Source organism: Sarcophilus harrisii, chromosome 1 (genome assembly GCF_902635505.1).
Source record: "Sarcophilus harrisii chromosome 1, mSarHar1.11, whole genome shotgun sequence".
NCBI classification, from domain to species: domain Eukaryota; kingdom Metazoa; phylum Chordata; class Mammalia; order Dasyuromorphia; family Dasyuridae; genus Sarcophilus; species Sarcophilus harrisii.
The window spans coordinates 13,761,676-13,784,411 of NC_045426.1; the positions used below are offsets into that span (position 1 = coordinate 13,761,676).

A 22,736-nucleotide genomic window follows, 5' to 3' on the forward strand; every position below is an offset into this window, starting at 1 on the left:
GAAAAGGAAAACCACAGCGGCGCTGTTAGGAAAGCTCTCAGAGCCCAGGGCTTTCAGAGACAGGCAGTACACGTACGGAACAATTGGAGAATAAAGCCAAGACCTTTGCTCGCTCCTGAGCGCGAGAGGCTCGGGTACAGACTGTAAGTGCTGTTGGAAGGTGGTCAGTGGAGGAGGTCAACGTGGGCTGATGTAGACAAGGGAGATGCTATCTGGCAAAGGGAAGGTTTGCCCGGCATATAGATCGGCAGCACCGTGGAGGGGGAGAGCTTTTCAGAAAGTGGGGCTGCTCTGAACCATTGGGGATGGGGGACCGTGAAAGGGCCTTTCCTGCAGTGGGAGCACCTGCCGGGATCTGGGGGCCCACTGGACTATGGGGGGGTGCATTTAGCTGACTGCCAGTATCAAAGGGTCTGATTGAAAAAGGAACGAACAAAAAGGAGAGAGCCGGAGCCCTCGGAGATCCTGCTCCCATCAGTCAGGCTTCCGGACAATGGGCTGCTCCCATCATCTTCCACAAGAACTCCCTGAGTCTGACCAGCCCGGGGGACTGTCATGAGCAGAGGGAGGGAAGGAGCAGTGCAGGAGCACAGAGAGAGATGGGACAGCTGGTTAGCTTGGCCGGCCGGCCTTCCGGTCTGCACAGTCCCCAGTCCCCATGACCAATGAATCATTAAAGCCTAATACCTGCTTGCAGGGCTCCGCAGGCCCCGCACATCTGGATGGGAAGCTGTGGTTGCCAGATGCTTTCCCATACAAAGTCTTCCTGGGTACCCCAGAGCCCTTTGCAGGAGCCTGAACAAGCGTGATTAACCCTATTTCACAGATGAGGAAATGATGGCTTAGAGGGGGGATCATTTAGCCCAGGGTCACATAGAGAGACAAGGGACTCCCCCAAGTGCAGAGCCAGAGACCTTCCTTTGACAGGATCCATGTGGCTCCTGCTCAGGCCCCAGGGGCAATAGGGAAATGGGTCTTTTTCCAGTGTTTGAGGCTGCCAGAAATTGGAGAAGGTGGAGATGGGGAATAACGAGGACACCAGATGCTCTAGAAGCTTGTTAGTGCATTCTCTCCCCTTGGGCAAACAAGGCGTAGAAACTTTCCCCTTGCCCCAGGCGGTGAGTGCAAAGAGTACAAGATCCGAATGTGAATCCTGCATAGTCGTGTGACCCTCAACAAGTCAGTTGTGTGCCTCAGTTTCCTCTTCTGTAAAAGTAGGATTATCATAGTACCTATCTCCCTGAGTTGTTGTGAGGGTCAAATGAGATGTTTGTAAAGTGCTTTGTGCAAGTACTACATAAGTGCTAGTTATTATTATTATTCCTACTTAACTTGATACTGGGCCACCGATTTGTAAGCACTACATAAGTGCTAATTATCATTATTATTATTTGTACCTCCCCTGATACTGGGCCACTGGTTTGTATCATTACCATTACCACCCTCTTCCTTAGTGCCTTTATTACCAGCATAATCCTTATCTTCATCATTATGATTACCACCTGTCACCCTCATCATACTCCCCATTATCCCTGTTCTTGCATCACTTCTCCCGTGAATGATCATCTCCCCACTGTTACTCTTGTGACCAGTGATATTATGATCACGACCATCACTAAGCCCATGACCTTCTGTCCATCGTCACTTGGACACCTCCTCCATAGCCGTCGTCTCTCTTTTAACCATCTTCCTGAGCGTCGTCAGTGCCCCTACCACTCTTGCACCTCCACAGTCACCGTTAGCACCATTACCACCACCGTAACACCGACCTTCTCCCCTCCATCACCCATCTCGCCTTCATTCCAGCCATCATTACAGGAACCTTTGCTATTAGGGCCACCAGAACCACCTTCCTCACTCCCTCACCCCTACAGCTAACACAACACCGCCATCCTTGTCCTCACCACCATCATCACCCTTTCTAGTATCGCTTCCAATGGCACCATAATCACCATCTTCACTGCTCCAATGACTATCTTACTTTCATCACTACCATCATTATTATAGCCAACAAATCTTGTGTGAGGTAGTTGTACACACAGCACTCTCCACCCCCTAGTCTCTGCTCCAACAAGGGGTTTATAAATCCTAAATGGCACAGACTTGGAGTATAATGGTTAGAGCTCACAGTCTGGGATTTGTGGAACGGATGAAAGCAGAAAGGAGCATGGAATCAAGGTATAAAGATGACTAACAGTGGCTTCTCATAAGAGTGTATGAGATATAAATAGAGGATAAGCTTTGGGTCACCTAACTTGGCAGGCAGCTAAGTGCAACTTAGTCAAGGAGGCTCATGTTCATGAGTTCAAATCCAACCACAGATACTTAGTAACTGAGTAACCCTGGCCAAGTCATTTCACCCTGTTACCCTTGGTTTCCTCATCTGTAAAATGAGCAGGAGAAAGAAATGGCATACTGTTCCAGGATATCTGCTAAGAAAACCCCAAAGTGGGATCACAATAACAACACTTACTTGGCGTAGATGACATGAGAGTCGGGTTAGAGTCGGGAGGCAGCGCACATTTTAGGATTAGTAAAGGCCCCCTGCTCAAAAATGTCTCCTCCACCACCTAGCATGGTTTCTGCAATTCTGAGTCAAAGCTGCATCCATTTAATATTGCCCTCAGTGTGGACGAGGAAGGCAGGGGGTAGGCTGGGATATTAGTGGCAATAAGCAGGTTCACAGAAGCCAAGGGCACAGTCCAAATGGAGATCTAAACAGATAAACAGAAAGCCAGACCTGGGGCTAATCCAGGAGCTCACAAAGCCTGGGATAGATCCAGAGGGATGGGCAGGAAGTTGGGAATTGAGTCCGAAGACAAAAGCTCCAAAGTGATATCCAAAACACTGAGCCAACATCAAAGCTGGGAGCTCCCAAAGACAGCGGATCCAGGTGGCTCACAGGAAGTCGTTACTCAAGCCTAGGTTTGGAAGGTCCAAAGTCAAGGGCAGCGTGCGCCAAGCACAGTGAGAGCCAGAGATTACAGGGCACTGGTGATATATCATCTGCAGAGCGCAAAGAGTTCTAGCCCTGGAGTGAGATGACCTGGATTCAAATCCTGCCTCCAGTGTTGACTGACTATATGATGCTGGGCATGTCATCTAGCCTTGATAAGCCTCAGTTTCCTCCTCTGTAAATTGATAAAGTTGGACTAGAAGCCCTCTGAGGTCCGTTCCTTTCAGCCGGTTCTGAGTCCATAATTCCAAGGATATGACTTAGCACAATGTAAGGATGTAATGTAAGCTATTTTAGAGTTGAACATGGTGGTCATGTCCACTGTTATCACCCTCTTGTGGTTCTGAGGTTCTGGTCCTGTCCCTTTAGAATATTACCCAATCCCCACATCTTCCTCCAATTCCGTTACAAAAGCTATGAATGACAAAGTGGGGATAAGCCCAGAGAGTTCCTCCCGTATCCAGCAACCCAGCCACTAGAACCATTTCCTAATTGGACTGTGTTTCTTTGTTGGGTGAATTCCAACCCCTGACATTGAGGGAAAGGTAATAAGCTTGGATGAGTGCTTGTCTAGCCAGCAGCAGCCCAGATGTGATGTCTTAATACTTCAGGATGACTTGTGCCAACAGCATCATTGCCTTTTGAAGATCCCCAGTGAGGAAGACCCCATGGTCTGCCACCACACTTTCTTCTACTGGGAGATGTTTTTCCTTCTAAAAGTCTGAATTTGCCCCTTTGTGGCTCCCTTCCTTTGCTTTTGGATCCAACTTCTAGAGCAAAGCAGGAAAAGGCTAAGTTCATTCTCTTCCATGTGACTTTCAGAGAGAGTTGCAATGATCTCTTCTCACAAGACCTAGTCTCCAGGCCTTTCATCATCTGGCTGCCCTCTGCTGGATATGTTCTTCCCTATATGTGTCTTCTTTAAATGTGGATCCCAGAACTGAACCCCAGGCTCCCAATGTGGTTTGTCCAGGGCAGAATATTACAGGACAGTTGCAGAGGCTTAGTTCTCTCTTAACGTGACCCACAATCACATCTAAATTCTTGGCTGCTGTATCACACTATTGATTCAATGAACTTCTGGTCTACTGAAACCTCCAGATCATTTTCAGAATGAGTTATCTTGACCCATAAGTCTCCCAAGTTGTATTAGATTTTTTTCCCAATCCAAATGTAAGACTTTATCTTTAGATCTATTAAATTTACCTTAGATACAACCCACTCTGCTAGACTGCCAAGATATCTTTCTAAATTTCAACCCTGCCAGTCAGTTATTTATCCTCCCCAACTTTGTGTCATCTACAAATTTGATAAGGATGTCACCTGTGTCTTTACCTGAGTCACTGGTAAATATGGCAAATCTATCACAGATGCCAGGGGCCTTGCCATGGAGACCTCCTTCCAGGCTAGCATCAAATTATTCATGACTACTCATTGATTTGGGCAATTTAGCCAATTCCATCTAAAAGCGCTGTCATCAAACCTATTTCCCAGCAACCAGAAGAGACTTTATCAAGCGTTTGCCAAAAATAAGGTAAACTGTCAGGAGCATTCCCCTGATTTGGCCATCTGCTAACCTCCAAAGAAGGAAAGACATTCAGTCTGGAGTTCCCTCTTCTTGATGGTTCTAGATAATCATTGCTTCCCTTTCTAAACATTCGCCAGCCATTTAGGTAATATGTTCCAGAATTCTGGCATCTCACCAAATCATACCTACAGAGCTGAAGAGCACGTTAGAGGCCATTTAGTCCAATCTTCTCATATGGGGAAACTGAGATGGTGGTGGGTGGAGAGAAGTGAGGAAGAAAGAGAGAAAAGGGAAGAGAGACCGAGACAGAGAGTTAAATATAGCACTGGAGGGGACCTTAGAGGTAATCTAGCCAAGTCCAACTCCGATATTTCACAAATGAGGAAACTGAGCTACAGAGAGATTTAAATGGCTTGCCTCCTATCATTCAGCTTCTAACAGCACCAAACCCAGTCCAAATACAAATCTGCTGACCCCGGATGCAAAGCTCTGTCCATAGCATCACACTGCCTCTCCATGACCCAGGACTACATACACTCAAAATTCCACCAACATAATTTCCAGTGCAGAAAATTGAGATTTATCCCATCTTAAGATGGGAGAAGGGAAATGAGAAGAGTAGGGAGGATATACAGGCGTGGGGGTCCTTGGAACCCTTCCCCAACAATCTTTCTGGTTCACTCTGCTCAAAAATGAAGGTCAGTGGTCAGAAGGAGCCAGGCTGGGGACGGCATGAGACTCACATGCTTCATTGTCTCTGAGTGCCAATTAAAGTACTTGTTGAGGAGGTAAGTATTGATAGGGAGCGGCTGGCAGAGCCTGCCCCTGATGCTTGGTCCCCGCTGACTGCCAAGGTAAAACCCACTTTCCTCCCCAGTAATTGCCCAATCTGCTGTAATCAGTTTTGTTCCCAAACAACTCAATTTGTGTTCCAGGGAAATTATCTTAAAAGCACATGGCGGATTTCGGCTCCTCGTCTGTGTCGTGAAATAAAGGAATGCAGAGGCAGGGGCAGAGGGGGTGGCCACTGCACAGGCTCCATCCCTTCTGGATCTTCCTTGCCTCCTTTCCAGCCGCCATGTTGTTCTGCCTCTGTCTCCTTGCCCAGGGGGAGGGCGGGGTATCTGTCACTGAGACCCGCTCTACAGCACGTTCCCCACCCAACCACTAGTCCCATCAGTTCCTTCATGCACCCTGCACTCCCTCCCACTCAGGGAATCTAGGACTGAGGCAGGTCAGCAAGTTGGGCTCAGGACTCATCCTGCCTGAATCCCCAGATATGCTGTGTTCACTTCTCTGTGTCTGTGCCCTGCCGCCAAAAGAATGGGCGTCTCCTAAGAGCACATTTCTGTCATTGTATCCCCAGGGTCAGGGTAGACACTTAACAATGCTGATCAGTGGAGAAGAGGAATGTTTTGGTTCTGTCTTTTTATCCCCAGTGCCCAGCACAGTGTCTGACACATAATAAGTACTTGGTAAATGCTTGTTGCTTGATTGAAAGCAAGAATATTTTGGGTTTGTCTTTGTGTTGCCATTGCCTCGGAGAGTCCCTGGCACATAGTAGGTGCTTATTAAAAGTAATAGAGTTCCTGAGCGTTAGGACAAGGATTTAGACAGAAAACCCCTCCTGGGGTTAGAACACATACCCTGAGCTGGTACATGGGGACAGGGCGTGGGAACCAGGTCAGGAATGGCATCTGCCCCTAGTCTGGTATGGCAGCCAAGGTCAGGGATGTCAGGCAGAGCAATTGTCCCAACCACTAGCCCCATCAGTTCCCTTCATGCACCCTGCACTCCTTCTTAGGGTTATCTAGGACTGAGATAGAGTCAGCACATCGAGCCCAAGACTCATCCTACCTGAACCCCCAGATATGCTGCATTCACTTCTCTGTGTCTGTGCCCTGCCCCCCAAATTGACAGCAATTGACGTCCATTCCTCCTTTGTTGTGGAGACTCCTTGGTCAGCCCAGTATAGGACAGAACTTGCTGAATTTCTACTGGATACTGAATTGGGATGGTACTCACCAGGGCCTGAAATTAGTTACAATTATCATAGCCAGCAATTTGCTGACAGACCCAGCCAAAAACCAGGGTATGAATGAGAGAGAACTAGCAATCATCACATTAGTGTGAACAGCCAGCCATCATCACATTAGTATGAACATGGTCAGTTTGCATCATGTTAATGTGAATAGTCAGTGCTGTGTTAGTGTGAACAGCCAGAAGCATATTAATGTGAATAGCCAGCAGTATATTGGTGCAAACAGCCAGCATCATGTTAGTGTGAATAGTCAGTGCTGTGTTAGTGTGAACAGCCAGAAGCATATTAATGTGAATAGCCAGCAGCATATTGGTGCAAACAGCCAGCATCATGTTAGTGTGAATAGTCAGTGCTGTGTTAGTGTGAACAGCCAGAAGCATATTAATGTGAATAGCCAGCAGTATATTAGTGTGAATAGTCAGCATCATGTTAGTGTGAATAGCTAGCATTATATTAGTGTGAACAACCAGCAGGCATGTTAATGTAAACAGCCAGTGGGCATGTTAGTGTGAACAGCCAGTGGCATATTAGTGTAAATAGCCAGCAGCATATTAGTGTGAATAGACAGCAACATGTTAATGTGAACAATCAACAGACATATTAATGTAAACAGCCAGCATCATGTTAGTGTGAATATCCAGCATCATGTTAGTGTGATCAGCCAACCAGCAACACATTAGTGTGAACAGCCAGCAGATATATTAATGTAAACAGCCAGCAGGAATGTTAGTGCAAACAGCTGGTGGTATATTAGTGTAAATAGCCAACAGCATGCTAGTGTGAACAACCAGCAGACATGTTAATGTAAACAGCCAGCACCATATTAGTGTGAATAGTCAGCATCATGTTAGTGTGACCAGCCAGCCAGCACCATGTTAACATCTTGATCTATAGATCCACATTAAAGGATGATGGTAAAATTCTGCTGATGCCTCAGTGAAGTTCAGACTTACTGGGTCTGAAACCTTTCTCTGGTTCAGCAGATTAATAATCTGCTCAAAAGCCTTTTTCTGTTTGTAAAGCCAGCACTTAGCATAGTGCTCTGCGTACAATAAGTGCTTAAAAAAGGCTTCATTTGTTTAAAAAAAAAAAGTAAATGAGATTCTTTTGGCAAGTATTCTTTTTTCTTTTTTCTTAGTTTATTTATTTTTAATACATATTGCTTTATGAATTATGTTGGGAGAGAAAAATCAGAGCAAACAGGAAAAACGATGGGAGAGAAAAAAACAGAAAAAAGAAATGAAACTGGCAAGTATTGATTTAATTCAGTCTCCTTAGTTCTTTTTCTGAGTCCAAAGTCTATTGGGATTGCTTTGGATCACTGAGCCATTGAGAGCCTTTCATAGATGGTCATCGCACATTCTTGCTGTTACTGTATACACTGTATTCCTGGTTCTGCTCATTTCCCTCAGCATCAGTTCATATAAATCTCTCCAGGCCTTTCTATAATCAACTTGTTCATCATTTTTATAGAACAATAATATTCCATCACCTTCATGTACCACAACTCGTTCAGCCATTCCTCAATCAATGGCATCCACTCCTTTTCCAATTCTTTGCTACCACAAAAGGGCTGCTACACTTTTGCACATGTGGGTTCTTTCCTCGCCTTTATGATGTGCTTGAGATACAGACCCAGGAGAGACAGTGCTGGATCAAAGGGGATGCACAGCCTTAAAGCCCTTTGGGTATAGTTCCAGATTGCTCTCCAGAATGGTTGGATCAGTTCACAACTCCACCAATAATGTATCAGTGTCCCAGTTTTCCCACATCTCCTCCATCATTTATTATTATCTTTTCCTGTCATCTTAGCCCATCTGAGGGGTGTAATAACAGTCAGAGTTGTTATTTGCATTTCTCTAATTGATAGGGATTTAGAGCTTTTTTCATATAACTATAGATAAATTCAATTTCATCATCTGAAAATTGTCTGTTCATATTCTTTGTCCATTTATCAAATGGGGGATGACTTGTATTCTTATAAATTTGTCACCATTCTCCATATATGTTAGAAATGATTCCTTTATCAGCGATACTGGCTACAAAGAGTTTTTCTCAGCTTGTGCTTCCCTTTGTTTCTGTTAGATTTGTTTGTGCAAAAACTCTTTAATTGAATGTAATGGAAGTGGTCCGTTTGGGCAGGTGTTCTTGATGAGAGCGCACAGGATGCCAGGGGCAGGATAACCTTTGGGCCTCCTTTTTCCTTATCCATAAACCGAGGTTTGGTCCCCTCGAATTCTCCTCCAGTCTGTCATCTTGGGCTCGGTGTCTGCACTGCACTGAGGAGGAGGGATCAGCCTTCTCTTGCCTGGCACCAAAGGGCAGGGATGGGATTCAGAAGGAGTGGAGTGAGTGAGGAGCTGGCCTATGAATCCTGGAGACAAGGATGGCTGGGGTGGAACACGGAGGGCAAGAGGGAGAGGAGCCTGCTGGCTCATTAAGCGGGGAGGAAACTAATCAGGATCGCAGGTCTCCAGGGGACGGGGCGAGGGAGCTGGCGGGAAGAGGTGACCTCGGTGCTTGTCTAGTGGAGGCTCCAGGACCCAGGGAGATAGCGCTGAGGGATGGGAAGCCTGGGACTGGACTCGAGTCTGCCCCTTGCGGTGGCGCTCAGGGACAGAGCCTGGCCTGCCTCCCAGAGCTGGGGAGGGAGCGCCCAGAAGCCGCTGACGCTGGGACAGAGACGGGAGAGGCCGGCTGTCAGCTCGGCTCAAGCCCGAGGCACGAGCTTGACACACTCGGCTGTGGCATGTGACACAGGGAGGCATCTCCAAGCACTGACGGCCGGCGCAGGGCCGGGGCTGGGGCCACGCGTCCCAGCAGCCCCTTGTGAGCTCAGGGACACTAAGATGTTCCCAAGTGGATTAGATCATTGAGCTGAAAGGGCAGGGAAGGGGGACAAAGCCCAGACAAGACCCTTGCCCCTTTCTCCCTCTGACCCGGTATTTGGCACAGGGCCTGGCACACAGTAGGTGCCTCATAAGTGCTCATTGATTGGTTGATGATGATAAAATCTGGCAGAGAAGCCCAGGAAGCCGCCCCCACCCCCTTGCTAGCCAAGGCTTTGCTTCAGCTGGTCCCCTCCCCGTTTCCCCTCCTCAGCACCTCCCCCATCTGCAATGGGAGCCTTGTGGAAGGAGAGCATCCCTGGAGGGTAGCAGGGCTCAGGCAGCCGAGCCGGGCGCAGCCATGGTGATGCCCTAGGGAGCTGGCCGGGCAGCCCAGGCTCAACCAGTTAGTGGGAAGGGACATTCCCTGTGGGTGAGAGCTGGGGCCAGGGAGAAGGACCTGATTCTGGGGGGAGGAAAAAGGGGACAGAGGCGCAGACTGGCTGGCATGCGAGCCCCTGGCCAACCTAGGGCAGGGGGGTCTCGCTGCCCCCACAGAAGCACCCAGCTGCCCGGCAAGCCCCTCATGGGACTCTCGGGAGGCAGAGCAGTTTTCTCCCTGCCCCATTTTCACCCCCCAGTTGTCTTCCAGACTCAAAGGGCAGGCGAAGGGAAGCGGGCCCCCAGAGGGCACAATAGGACCAGTGGGTGTACTTTCTCTAGAGCCAGACTCTGACTCCATAGAAGAAAACCTACTAACAGTGAGAGCGGGCCAATAGAGGGGACAGTCTGGAGAGGTAGTGAGTTCCCCATCACTGGGAAAGTTCAGAGACTGAATGGCCACTTTTCCCAGACTTTGTAGAGAGGATTCCTAACCTGGTGCCTGTCTTTTTACTGCTGTGAACTAGAAGCTCCGTGAGGGCAGGGACCATGTCTTACTCACCTTTGACCTCCCTGCTCCCATACCCAAGCTCCCTGCTTGTTTTGACACTTAAATATAAAACACATTTATAAAAACAAGAATAATCCTAACATTTCAGTTATTTAATATGCGATAAATGAACTAAATACAAAACTATCACAGATCATCCATGACCCTGGACTGTCTTTGTAGGTGTTTGTTAAATACTAAGTGAACAAACAGGGACACGGTAATGAGTTACCGCTGTCCCCTGCCAAGTACAAGACACCCATTTGAAGTCTGAATTGGGAGGCTGGAGTTGGGTCGGGGTCCAGGTCCCCACCTCCTCGCCCTGTGGCCTTGGCCAAACCTGACAAATCCGAGCTTTGGTCCCCTTCTCCGTAGAATATGGGTGATAATAGTCAGTCTGTCCACTTCCAAGGTCACTGTGAACTTCCCCTGGGTCGCAGCCCGGAAAGGCCGCAGGAACAGCTAGCGCCGTGGTTGTTCCTGAGAAAAGCCGCTGCTGGAGACCCACCGGGTCAGCCCTCTGGCTCAGAGCAGAGGATTCTCTGAGGACTCCTGACAGAGAAGAGAGAAAACGGCATTCAGCTCACCAGGAAAAAGTGGGGGGCGAGGGGACAGGCTCTCCGAATCCCTTCGAAGCTCTTCCATTTCCCCCTGCCTTGCTCTGGAGGCTCATTTGCTTTCCAGAGTTTAAGGCTGTCGATGTTCCGGCTGTCGTGTCACTCAGCAATTTGATTCCCTGAATGAACTGACCTGGAAGGGCAGAAATCCAGGTGGCTCCAGCCTCGGTCCCTCTTGCCCTGTGTGACTGACCCTGGCCCATCAACATCTGACTGATTTATCTCAGTCCTGCCCACGTTCCTCGCGCTCCCAGCCCAGCCGGCTCCAGCTCCTCAGCCCCACCAGCATGAGTCGGTGCTGACCACCTGCCCTCTCCTTCTGTCTCTGTCCAGGTCTCCCTGATTAGCCTCGTGGCAAATACTCTAGGCTTTGCGGAAATGGGTCCCATCAAGTCTCTGCGGACGCTGCGTGCTCTGAGGCCCCTGAGAGCCCTGTCCCGATTTGAAGGCATGAGGGTAAGAGGCACTGAGCGGGATCTGTGAGCTACGTGGTGTGGGTGCATGTCCCGGACCCCATGAGCTACGTGGTGTGGGTGCAGACGCAGCTACATGATGTGGGTGCTTGGATTGTATTCCCTGGGTCTGTGCAAGGGAAGCACCGATAAGGAGGGCCCCTTATTCAAGGCTTTTGCTAAGTGTGAGCTGTCTTTGTCTGACTCTCAGTGAGCTTGCAGTCCACTAAAAACCCCAGATCATTTTCAGAATAATGCTGTCTAACCATGTCTTTCCCTTCCTGTATTAGTGAAGTTGGTGTTTGAGCCCAAGTAGGAGAAATAACATTTCTCCTACTGAATTTCATCTTGTGAGATTCAATATAAGAGTATTTGAGGGGGGGAAAGTCACATAAGTGAGAGAAGATATAGAGATGGAAGGTCCTGCAATCCAACATTCCCATTTTACAGAGAGAAAAACTGAGGGAAAGAGAGGTTATTTGACTTGCTCATGATCACAAGGGACAGACCCAGGCTGGGATTTAGCAGGAAGGAGAAGGCCCCAGGATATTCTGGGCCTGTCTGAGGAGGAGAGCATGTGAGGACTTCAGAGGGCCTCTCTAAAGACACTCCTGAAGGCTCGTAGCCCAAGCCCCCCGCTCCATCTGTGGGCAAGGCCATCATGGATCTGAGGATCCTGGCTTCAGAACTAGAAGAGGCCATCCCATCCAGCCCCTGGGAGCCCACAAATAGCCACAGGAGCTAAATTACTTACCCAACATCAAACATGAGAGCTCCGAGTTAGGGCAGAAGGGACCTTAGAAGCCATTTTACAGATGAGCACAGGCCAAGAGAAATCAGGTGGCTCATCTAGGTGATGCATAGGGATTCAAAACCAGATCCTCTGATTCCAAAGTCGTCGCTCCCTCCTTGATGCCATCCTAAGCTTTGGCTCCCCAGCTTCCCCCAGGCTCCCCTCTTCTTAGTGAGAAGAGCAACTATGATGGCGATCACTGCTATTTCGGAAGCCCTTTGCACTTTGCAAGGTGCTCCCTGTCTGTTGCCCCTCTGGGGGAAAGTAAGGCTGAGGAGCTCTCTTGCTGAGCTGAGGGTGAGAGTCATGATGTCTCCTGGTGTGGGGACAGTGATGGAGGGAAGCAAGACTCTATCCCTGGTCCCTGAGAGCGCTCCATCTCCCAACTCATCAGGAAGCCTGCCCGGGACCCTAGAGGCCAAAAATACTCCCAGGCTGCCTTTTTGGGGCTGACTCCCCAAATTATAACTCCTTAGCACAGGCCGGGCACATGGGAGAACTGGATTCACTCTTTCATTCTCCTTTTTTCACCTTCAGACTATTTGAGGATTTTTGCACAAAGGCAACTCTAGAGAGTCTGGCTGAAACATTTGTTCCCTAGAGTTTGAATGATTTATCTGTCTTTGGATAACCGAGTCAGGATCCAAAATCAACCCCCCAAACCAGATACTCCAATACATTGGAATGAATTTAATAAGCTGGAGTTTAATAGGGGTAAATGAGAGGCAGCTTCCATAGTGATTACTGACTTGTAGTCATGAGGATCTGAGTAGGACACATCCTAGCTGTGTGACCCTGGACAAGTCACTTCTCAGGGCTCTGGACAATTGTCTTAAAACATATAGAGAAGTAGCGCAGTGGTAATGCAAGAGGACCCAAGTTCAAATTCATCCTCAGACATTTGATACTTACTAGCTGTGTCACCCTGAGTAAGTCATTTAACCCCAACTGCCTTGCCAAAAAATAATGATACTTTGAAAGACCTGGGGATAGTTAACCTGGTTAAGAGAAGACTGTGGAGCCACAAAGTGGCCCTATCCAAGTATCCAAAGGGCTGTTCCACAGAAGAAGAGCTGGGCTTGATCATTTGGTCCCTGAGAGCAGGACTGGGTGCCATAAACCAAAGCCAGAAAGAGGCAGATTTAGACCAGGAGTCAATTCCTAATAATTAGAGCTGCCTACCCAGAATGCAATGGGCTGCCTAGGGAAGTGATAGATTCTGCCTTACTGGAGATCTCTGAACAGTTTGGATGCATCCTTGTTGGATTTTTATGTAGGAAATTGGGGGGAGCACTGTATATATGAGATTAGATGTCCCTTGTGTCTAATAAGATTCCTCTCACTCTCCACTGTGATTTTGTAGTTACCCTAGAGTGTTTTGGGGGGAATATTCCTCCCTAGAGTATTGTGGGGGAGATAATTCTCCCTGGAGTTTAGAGAGATTATCTTTTCCTTCAAGTGTGAATACGCTTGCTCTTCCTCACAGATTGGATGGGACACCCCCCCCCCTTCGAGCTTGGCTGAGACAGCTGTCCCCCAGAGTTTGGGTGGGACGTTTCCCCCTTAGAATCTGAGGGGACTTGAGAATTTTTCTATCTCCCTATTCCCAGTAGGGACTCAAGCACCACAAGAAAAGGGAGGCTTCCATCCCATATTGTTCCCCTGGGGTCATTTGATGTCCACAGAGAGAGCCCTGATGCTCTCAGGGAGGATGCTCCCAGGAGATGTCTCGAGTAACCGGGGCTTGTGTTTGTACCTCCTTGAGGTTGTGGTGAATGCCCTGGTCGGGGCCATCCCCTCCATCATGAACGTCCTGCTCGTCTGCCTCATCTTCTGGCTCATCTTCAGCATCATGGGGGTGAACCTCTTTGCGGGCAAGTTTGGGAGGTGCATCAACCAAACGGAGGGCGACTTGCCCTTGAACCACACCTTTGTGAACAACAAGAGTGAGTGTGAGCTGCACAACAGCACCGGGGAACTGTACTGGATCAAGGTGAAAGTCAACTTTGACAACGTGGGAGCCGGGTACTTGGCCCTGCTGCAAGTGGTGAGTCTCACAGACAAAGGGTTTCCCTTGCCTGGACCTCTGGGGGGGGGGGTTCTAAATTGAAATAAACTCTGCCGATTGCATCGTGGGGATCCTGTGTCAGAAAGGGAGGGCAGGCTGGAGAGGGGTCAAGGGTGACTCTAGCAATACAGCGGACAGGACCATGCCCTCTCAAGGATCAGCCCGGGGAGGGCTCAAGCGGCTCAGGGAGTGATTCAGCACCTTGGAAAGTTCTCAGGTTTTAATATCCCTGCTGATGGAAAATTCTAGGACTGTCTGAAGACAGATCGAAAAAAATATCAAAGCCAAATGCTGGAACAGGAGCCATCGGTCAGTCAACCTAGTAATTAATTTGATTTCCTGTCTCTAACAAGTAGCATGTCTGTTCTGGTGCTACAAGAGTGGTCCGGAGGGCAGATACCGATTCACATTTAGAAGGAACCATGGGTGCCCTTGGGGAAGCTGTTGACTCTTCACTATTGGGCAAGATAACCCATTTGTTAGTTCTAATGAGGTTCTGTCCTGAATTCTGGCTTCCTGGGGCCTAGGAAAGAGTCGAGTCCCTTCCTGCAGTGTTTGAAATCCCAACTTAGAAAACCAAAGTACACGTTCAGTTCCCTCGGAGCACAAATTGCTTTCAAGAACACAGGACACACCTCCTCCTGAGATGAACCAGTGGCTAAAATCACAAAGTCAACCCAAACTCCTAGATGCGCTCACCGTTTCTCTCATTATTGGTCTGGCTTTCGAAGCTCTGAAATAGCTAGCTTGCCAAAATCTAAGCCAATCCGGCGAGTGTTTCTGAAGCTTCTGCTCTATCCAAAGCACTGCGCTGAGCACCGGGGACGTGGCGAGATGCTCTCAAGCTGTTTCCTATTTACTGAGGGGATATAACATGTAAGCACATAAGTAAATACAAAGCAGAAGCTAAGCTACACCAAGTAATTTTAAGAGGTATTGCCATGTATTGGATTTAACATATATTTCTTTCATGTTTAACCACTTGATCACTTGCCATTTGGGGGAGAAGGGAGGGAAAAATTGGAACATGAAGTTTTTCAAGGGCTAATGTTGAAGAATTGCCCATGCATATGTTTTGAAAAAAAATAATAAAGAAAAAAAGACCAAAAAAGAGGTATTGCCGGCACCTAGCCCAATAGCACATGGGAACTACTTAATAAATGTTTTTTTTATTTGATGATGTATAGTTGTTCTTTGAGAGAAACTAGGGATTTGATGAGATGGAGTCAAGAACTGCCAATCAGTCAATCAACAAACATTTACTAAGCACCCACTAGATTCTGGTAGAGTGGAAAAGGCATTGAATTCAGAGTAAGAGCCCATGGGGTCCAATGTCCAGGTCTGCAATTTAAAAGCATCCTGGGAATAAGGCATAGCCTATGCAAAGACACAGGGGATGGACCTGAAATGTGCACAGATAATAAGGACTCCAGCCCATCGGTCTCTAATCTGAAATCCCTCCAAGGTTAAGGCGACAGTCCCCTCGTCTCAAGGATGTACATCCTTAAGAATTCTTTCTAGGCCTCAGTATAGCAGGAAGCCTCTCTGACCTAGGTTGCCGGATTAGGATGCTGAACCCAAAGCCAGTGGCCAGAGGCACATGACTTAGGTCCAGTTCCAGTATTAGTCCTTCAGGATCAGCTCACTCCTTTACATGTTGATACGGGATCCTTGAAGCTACAAAGAGCATCTTGGACCTGGGTGACCCCTTCAGAGACACAACTCTAGCCCCAGAGAAACCAAAAGCTTTGAGGTGAGATGGGAACGTTTATTGGAGCCAGGAGAGATGTGGGTTCAAATTCTGCCTCTAATCATGGGCAAGCCCTCTCTTAGCCTCTTCTTGTCATCTGTAAAATGGGACTAGTAATATTTTTGTGCCTGAAAGGATGTAAAACATTCTGTGGACCTTCAGGAGCCTTCTTTGCTTGTAAGATTGTACCATTCCTAACATCAGCCTCTGGACTAAAAACTTCTGTAAGTTGAGTGATTTTCCCCAAGGTCACACAAGACCTGGGGTAGAATCTAGCTTTGAGGGGTTGGTTTGGGATAAATAGCTGCCTAAGGATGTGGCTGTATAACCTTGGATTAATTAATTGCTCTGTCTGAACCTCACTTTGCCCATCTTTCAAATGGGAATAATAACCCTTCCTCTGCCTGTGTCCAGGGCTCTGGAGAGACTCCCATGTAAGACAGAGGAGAAATACTTAAGGGTAAAAGAAATGGAAGCTAGTCTTATACTTCTGACACTTTTTATATTTTCAGAACATTTCTATTTCTGTTATCTCTTCTATCTTCACCATCACCCCAACTTGGGACCCCAAGCAAGTCATTTTGCTTCTGCCTGCCTCAGTTTCCTTAACTGTAAAATGGGAATAATAATAACACTGGTCTCCCAAACTCTGAGAATCAAATGAGATAAAATGTGTAAAGTGATTTGCAAATCTTCAGGCACTATATAAATTCACCATCATCATTATTTTAGTGAGTTCCCCATCACCGGAAACATTTGAGTGGAGACTGGTTTAACTCTTCATTAGTGAGTTGTGGAAGAGACTCCTGTCTCTTTGGACCAGGCAAATCCCTTCTACCTCTGAGTTTCTGTAATCCTAGTCAACCTCACCGTCAAAGATCTTCCCAAGCACTGATGAAGCACCTACTATGTGCCAGGCACTGGGCTGAGTGGCAGGGATATGAAGAAAGGCAAAAGCAAAGTCCATCCCCTGCCCTCAGGGAGCTCCCAGCACCTCCATCTCCGAAAGGCTTTCTCCAGCCTTCCTGAGCCTTCTCCAGGCCCATTCAATGTCTTTCTTGTTGGCCTTTGCTCCACCCTCTAGGCCTGGATTTCTCTCTTCTAAAAGTGCTTTCCTTGGTTCTTCAAGTCAGGGCACCAGAGGCAAATCGAAACAGCTTCCTGAAATGTGTATTTTCCTTCCAGGCCACATTTAAAGGCTGGACGGACATCATGTACGCCGCTGTGGACTCCAGGGGGGTAAGTCAGTGAACCCTTTCTGGGTCCTATGTGTCCTTCAGGGGCAGGGCTGTGGTCCAGGAATAAGAGGGGCCCTCAGATCGGAGAGCTTGGCAACTAGAGCCCCAGAGAGCTCACTGTCGTCTCTGCCAAATACAAGGGGCTGAACTCTTCCCCCGGCCCCACAAGGAATTGTGGGTATCTCAAAAGATATGCAAAGAAAATGCATTTTCACTTGACTAGCTTCTTAAATATAAACTGGCCTAGTACCAGAGGAGAAGGCAGAGAGGGGAGAGAAACGCAGAATCTTAATAAAGCTATTCTGTCTCCCCTCTCCATGAGTCCTGGTGGCCACTGTAGCTGTCCATCATTTGACAAGCATTTATTAAGCACCTACTCCATGCCATACGCTTTTCGGAGCACCAGAGATTCAGAGGCAAAGGATAAAATAATTGGCCATCCTCGCCAAGATCTCAGCTGCACAATGTTGAGAAATACAACAGTTTCCCTAAATATCCCTGCTTCTTTGAGTCAGAGATCTTTATATTACCTTAGATCTCAAAGCCTTTCTCTGATCTCTTGAGGGATCCCCATAGATCTCCCATTGTCTCCTTCATCTCCATCACTGGCTCCCTTTTTCTCAGTCCAAGCTTTTCTCACTTATGTCAGACACTCCCCAACACAAATCAGTTTCCTGCCCCCACCATCTCTCTTCTGTCCCAGTCAGTCATCAAGCCTTCATGCAATGCCTACTATGTGCAGACAAAAGCAAAAACAAATGAGTCTACTTTTAGGGAGCAGGGGAATAACACATCTGCAGGCAAATTCAGAATCTTTACAAAGTACACACCAGGTAATTTCCGAAGAGGCACCAGCAGGTGCGGAGCTCAGGAAGGCAGCTAGAATTCTGAAAAACACTAGTGAGGAGGAAATATATTCCAGATATGGAGGCCCTAGCAAAGGATGGGAGGTGGGAGGGAGGATGCTGAATCTTGTGGGACCGGGTCCCTCACACCTCCCTCTGATTCCTCCTGGGCCCCTCAGCCCTCTGAATGTCTGGCACAAAGAACGCTCTCACTCTTCCCTTCACACCTCACCCCCCGGAACACTTCCCATGGGCAGCAGATGCCGGGGTCCTCGTGTTTCTGCTCTATGATCAGCTGCTCTTTGTCTTTGTCTGCTCTCTCTCCCTCACAGTGCGAAGAACAGCCTCAGTGGGAATACAACCTGTACATGTACCTCTACTTTGTGATTTTCATCATCTTTGGATCTTTCTTCACCCTGAACCTCTTTATTGGTGTTATCATTGACAACTTCAACCAACAAAAGAAAAAGATATGTAGAGAGCGTGTTCCGCAGGGCCGGGCATGTGGGGTGCTGGGATGGAGGGCGGGTTCCCTCCCAAGCTGCCAACTCTCCCTCTCACTGAGAAGGAAATTACTTACCTACTCTGGGCCTCAGTTGCTTCCTCTATAAAGAGGATGGTCTTTAAGGTCCCTTCTGTCTCTATATCTGCAATGCTGTGACTACTGATACTGTGTGCCATCAGGGTTGATCATCACATGTACCATGTTCTTTTGGTTCTACTCACTTCACTTGGCATCAGTTCATGTAAAACTCTTGAGGCAAGAGATAAAAACAGGACCCTCAGAGCTTGGAGAAGCTACACTGTGAAAATACAGTGAAGTCTGGGCCCAAAGGGAACCAGTTATGTAAACTTCCCCCCCCTCCCAAAGAGAAGGCTAGGATTTGGAAAGTGATACTAACCTGAGCTTCCTTGGCTGTATTTGTGTAGAGCCTCTAAACCAGTTTAAAAATGTATTCTTAGTAAAGGTCCACCTGGTTTGTGCTTAATTTTATAACCTTCCCTTCCCTTTAACCATACACAACTGTTGTTGGATTGCAAGCTTCTTGAGGGCAAGGACCGTTTTACCTCTTTTTGTATTCCTGGCACTTAGCACAGTACCTGACATAGTAGGTACTTAATAGATGTTGATTGATGGAACTGTATAGTCACAGTTCCCCAGTGCATCCTTGGGAAAACCAAGGGAAAAAGGAAAAATGGGGGGAAAGGCCAAGTTCTGACCATCTCAGTTGACTTCAGTTCTTGAGGTAATTCTAGAACACATTCTTCAAAGGTGGCTTGTTAACATTTAGAAAGAGCTTATATTCTGATGGGGAAAAACAGCCCACAAAAGGGAGTTGGAAAATATTGATGGAGAAGGAAGGGGAGAAAGTAAACCTGAATTTCAGCCAAGAATTGGACAGTCTTTCATGAGAACTTGAACAAGAAGAAAGATGGAGACCAAGGCACCAGAATTAGATGAATTTAGAATTGTTTGAATAATTGGCCCAAGAGGGTGGTGGTTAAGAGACTGATTCCAAGTATTTAAAAGGTCCTAGGAGAGCTTCAAGCATTTCAGACCACATGAAAGGATCTGATTTGTTGGCCAGAACCAGGGGTTGCAGAGAGGCAGGTTTAGACATTTAGAGCCGGAAGGAGTTCCTAGAGCCCAGGGGATGACCAAAACCTCATCCAAGCCCAGTGTTCTCCGAGTCTTTGATGCCTCTGAGAGACATCACGTCCCTCGTCTCTTCCCTGACTGGTCCTCTCAGCTGATCTTCCTGTGGCCCAATCTACTTTCCTCACAATTCTGGAAGCAGGGTTCCCCCTGTCCTCCCTGCCAGGTGTTCCCCAAAGTGAACCCAGCACTCAGGAAAGGTTTCACCTGGAGCTGGGAACAGAGAGAGGGACCATGATGCTGGAAGGGGGAGGAAGGCTGAGGGTTAAGGGAGGAAGAAAAGGATTTCTTCAGCTTCTCCCTAAAAGACCTAGAGGTGACCCATTAGTGATAAGGATGATAGCGTCCAAGCTTTATGAGTAACAAAGTGTTTTCCCCTCCCCTGAGATCCCTGGGAGGCAGGAAGGACAGAGTTTACATTTATGGGTGCAAAGCTCAGCAAAGTGAATGAAGGCACTTCTCCAAGGCCATGTTGAAAGCTCCAGGCAGAGGAACTGGAGGCCAAGAGCACTTTCAAATCATTAGTGTAAGTCCCATAAACCTCCTTCCTTGGCCTTCAGAGCAAGGGGCTAATCACCAAGGAACATGGAGACATCTCTTTGGAACAGGCCCTGCCTCTTATACCCGCTAAGTTCAGACATTTATCTCTATGAATCTCAATTTCTTCTTCTAGAAAAGGAGGGACCAGATGCCCTCTGAGGTCTTTTCCAATGCAGATCCACAATCCCCAATCCTGACTGTTGGTATGGCCTGGCACTCAACTCCCTCCTTGGTGGCCTGAGCTAATCACCTCCTCCAACGTAACTGGGCCCCATCCTGATCCTGGCTGGGGTAATACGTTCCGGTATTCCCTGATGTCTGCAAGAGTGACCCCAGCCTGCTGGGATGAGGCAGTGACCCCACAACTGTTCAGAAGACAAAAATAATGGGAGTGTTTTTTTTCTCTGCACTTAGGAGGACAAGATATCTTCATGACCGAGGAACAGAAGAAGTATTACAATGCAATGAAAAAGCTGGGTTCCAAGAAGCCCCAAAAACCAATCCCACGGCCCTTGGTAAGACTCAGAGAAATTCAAAGCAAAGTGGGCAGCATTTTTACCCTAGGAAGCTCTGGCCTTTGGTGTGACCCCACCTGAATCTGCTCCCCCACATCCTTCTGAGCCCTAAAAATGGAAGGATAGATGATAAATGGGTGAATGGGTGAATGGATAGATGGATGGATGGATGGTTGCATGGATGGTTGGATGGATGGATGGATGGTTGGATGGATAGATGGATGGATGGATGGATGGGTGGTTGGATGGATGGATAAATGGGTGGATGGATGATTGAATAGATGGATGAATGGATTTAAGTGTATACTACGTAGGAAGCACTGGGATAAGCTCAGAGGATACAAAGAATGACAAAAACACAGTCCTACCCTCAAGGGGCTTACATTCAACTGGGGAGGTATCATGTAAATGACTATTATGTACATAATATTTACAATAGCAATGGGAGGTAATCTCAGAAGGAAGGCACTAGCAATGGGGAGAATTGAGAAAGGTCTCCTAGAGAAGGTGGGATTTGAGCTGAATCTTGAAGTTTTTAGGGGACAGGGAATTTTTTTCCTTTGCATCCCTTTGTATAGTTCAGTAACTGGCACATAGTAGGTGCTTAATAAATGCATGAAAAGGGACGTGGGATGCCTTAGGAGATCATGGATTTCACCTCAGAAGAGATCTCCAAGCAAAGGCTGAATGACCACAGGTCAAGTTTGCTGCAAAGGGATTCTTAGTCAGATAAAAGTTAGAGGACATGACCTCAGAGGCCTCTGACTACATGACTCCCAAAAGCCTGGTCCAGCCTGCATCTCTCTCCCTCTTTCCTAAGCCTCTAGTTCCCGTGCTGGCACCCTTGCCAAGGGGTCAGACCACACGTCCCTCAGTCCTGCCATCTTCTGCCCCTCCCCGCAGTGCTTGCTAACACACTTGTGGGCTTGTTCCTTGTTACAGAACAAGTACCAAGGCTTCCTCTTTGACATCGTCACCAAGCAGGCCTTCGATGTCACCATCATGTTCCTCATCTGCCTGAACATGGTGACCATGATGGTGGAGACGGACGACCAGAGCCCAGAAAAGATCAGCATCCTGGCCAAGATCAACCTGCTCTTTGTGGGCATCTTCACGGGAGAGTGTGTCATCAAGGTCATCGCCCTGCGCCATTACTACTTTACCAACAGCTGGAACATCTTCGACTTTGTGGTCGTGATCCTTTCCATCGTGGGTACGTGCCTGGGTGTCCGGGGTTAGCATCATACCGGGGGTCAGCAAGACCAGGGCTCAGACACTTCATAGATGGCCACCCCGATGGTACTTGGTCCTATCCGTGGCCACCCCAGTGGCGCTTGGTCCCATAAATGGCCACCCTGATGGTGCTTGGCTCCATAGATGGCCATCTCGATGGAGCTTGGTCCTGTCCATGGCTGCCCCAATGGTCCCATAGCTAGCAATCCTGATGGCATGTGGTCCCACTTTATTTGTCGAATACAGACGCTGGACTCAGGGATCTCTACAGTACTTCTAGCTCTAACTCTGTGATCCTGGGCAGATGGATGCAATGTTTCTGCATTGATCCAGTGGCCCAAAGCAGGGAAGAGCTGTGAGGGGTTGGAAAGGGGGAAACCTCTTCTGCCTTGATGGCAGAGAGTGGAGAAAAGGGGACACTCAAACTGGTCTGGGAGGGACAGTTCCCACTGCGACCAGCAGCGTGGAGAAGGGAGGGCCATCCAGGCAGAATCAGGACAGAGTGTTTGGAGAGGGTGAATCCTGTAGTTCGCCACCGGCACAAGCTTAGCTCGAGGCCAGAACTCGGAGCATTTTCTTTCTCTGCATTCTACCCCCATTCTAACCTTAAAGGGAACATGGCGGGTGGGACAGAACTTCATGAGGCAGGAGCTGAAAAATTCAAAGTTTCAGGCTCAGGGCCAGGGATGGCAGAGAAAGACAGGTTGCCCAGGCGACCCCTTGAAAAGGGGCTCTTTAACCCAC

General features: G+C 48.0%; 1 protein-coding gene across 2 annotated transcripts in view; it reads left to right on the forward strand.

Annotated features, from left to right (window-relative positions):
- The window catches only part of LOC100925158 (sodium channel protein type 5 subunit alpha), a 124,939-nt gene that overhangs the window by 100,115 nt on the left and 2,088 nt on the right, over positions 1-22,736 (forward strand). For both annotated transcript variants that reach the window (XM_031952487.1, XM_031952494.1), the window contains exons 20-25: positions 11,235-11,357; positions 13,912-14,193; positions 17,150-17,203; positions 18,380-18,517; positions 20,655-20,759; positions 21,702-21,972. In XM_031952487.1, coding sequence (XP_031808347.1) covers positions 11,235-11,357; positions 13,912-14,193; positions 17,150-17,203; positions 18,380-18,517; positions 20,655-20,759; positions 21,702-21,972 — 973 coding nt within the window. The remainder of the gene's footprint in view (positions 1-11,234; positions 11,358-13,911; positions 14,194-17,149; positions 17,204-18,379; positions 18,518-20,654; positions 20,760-21,701; positions 21,973-22,736) is intronic.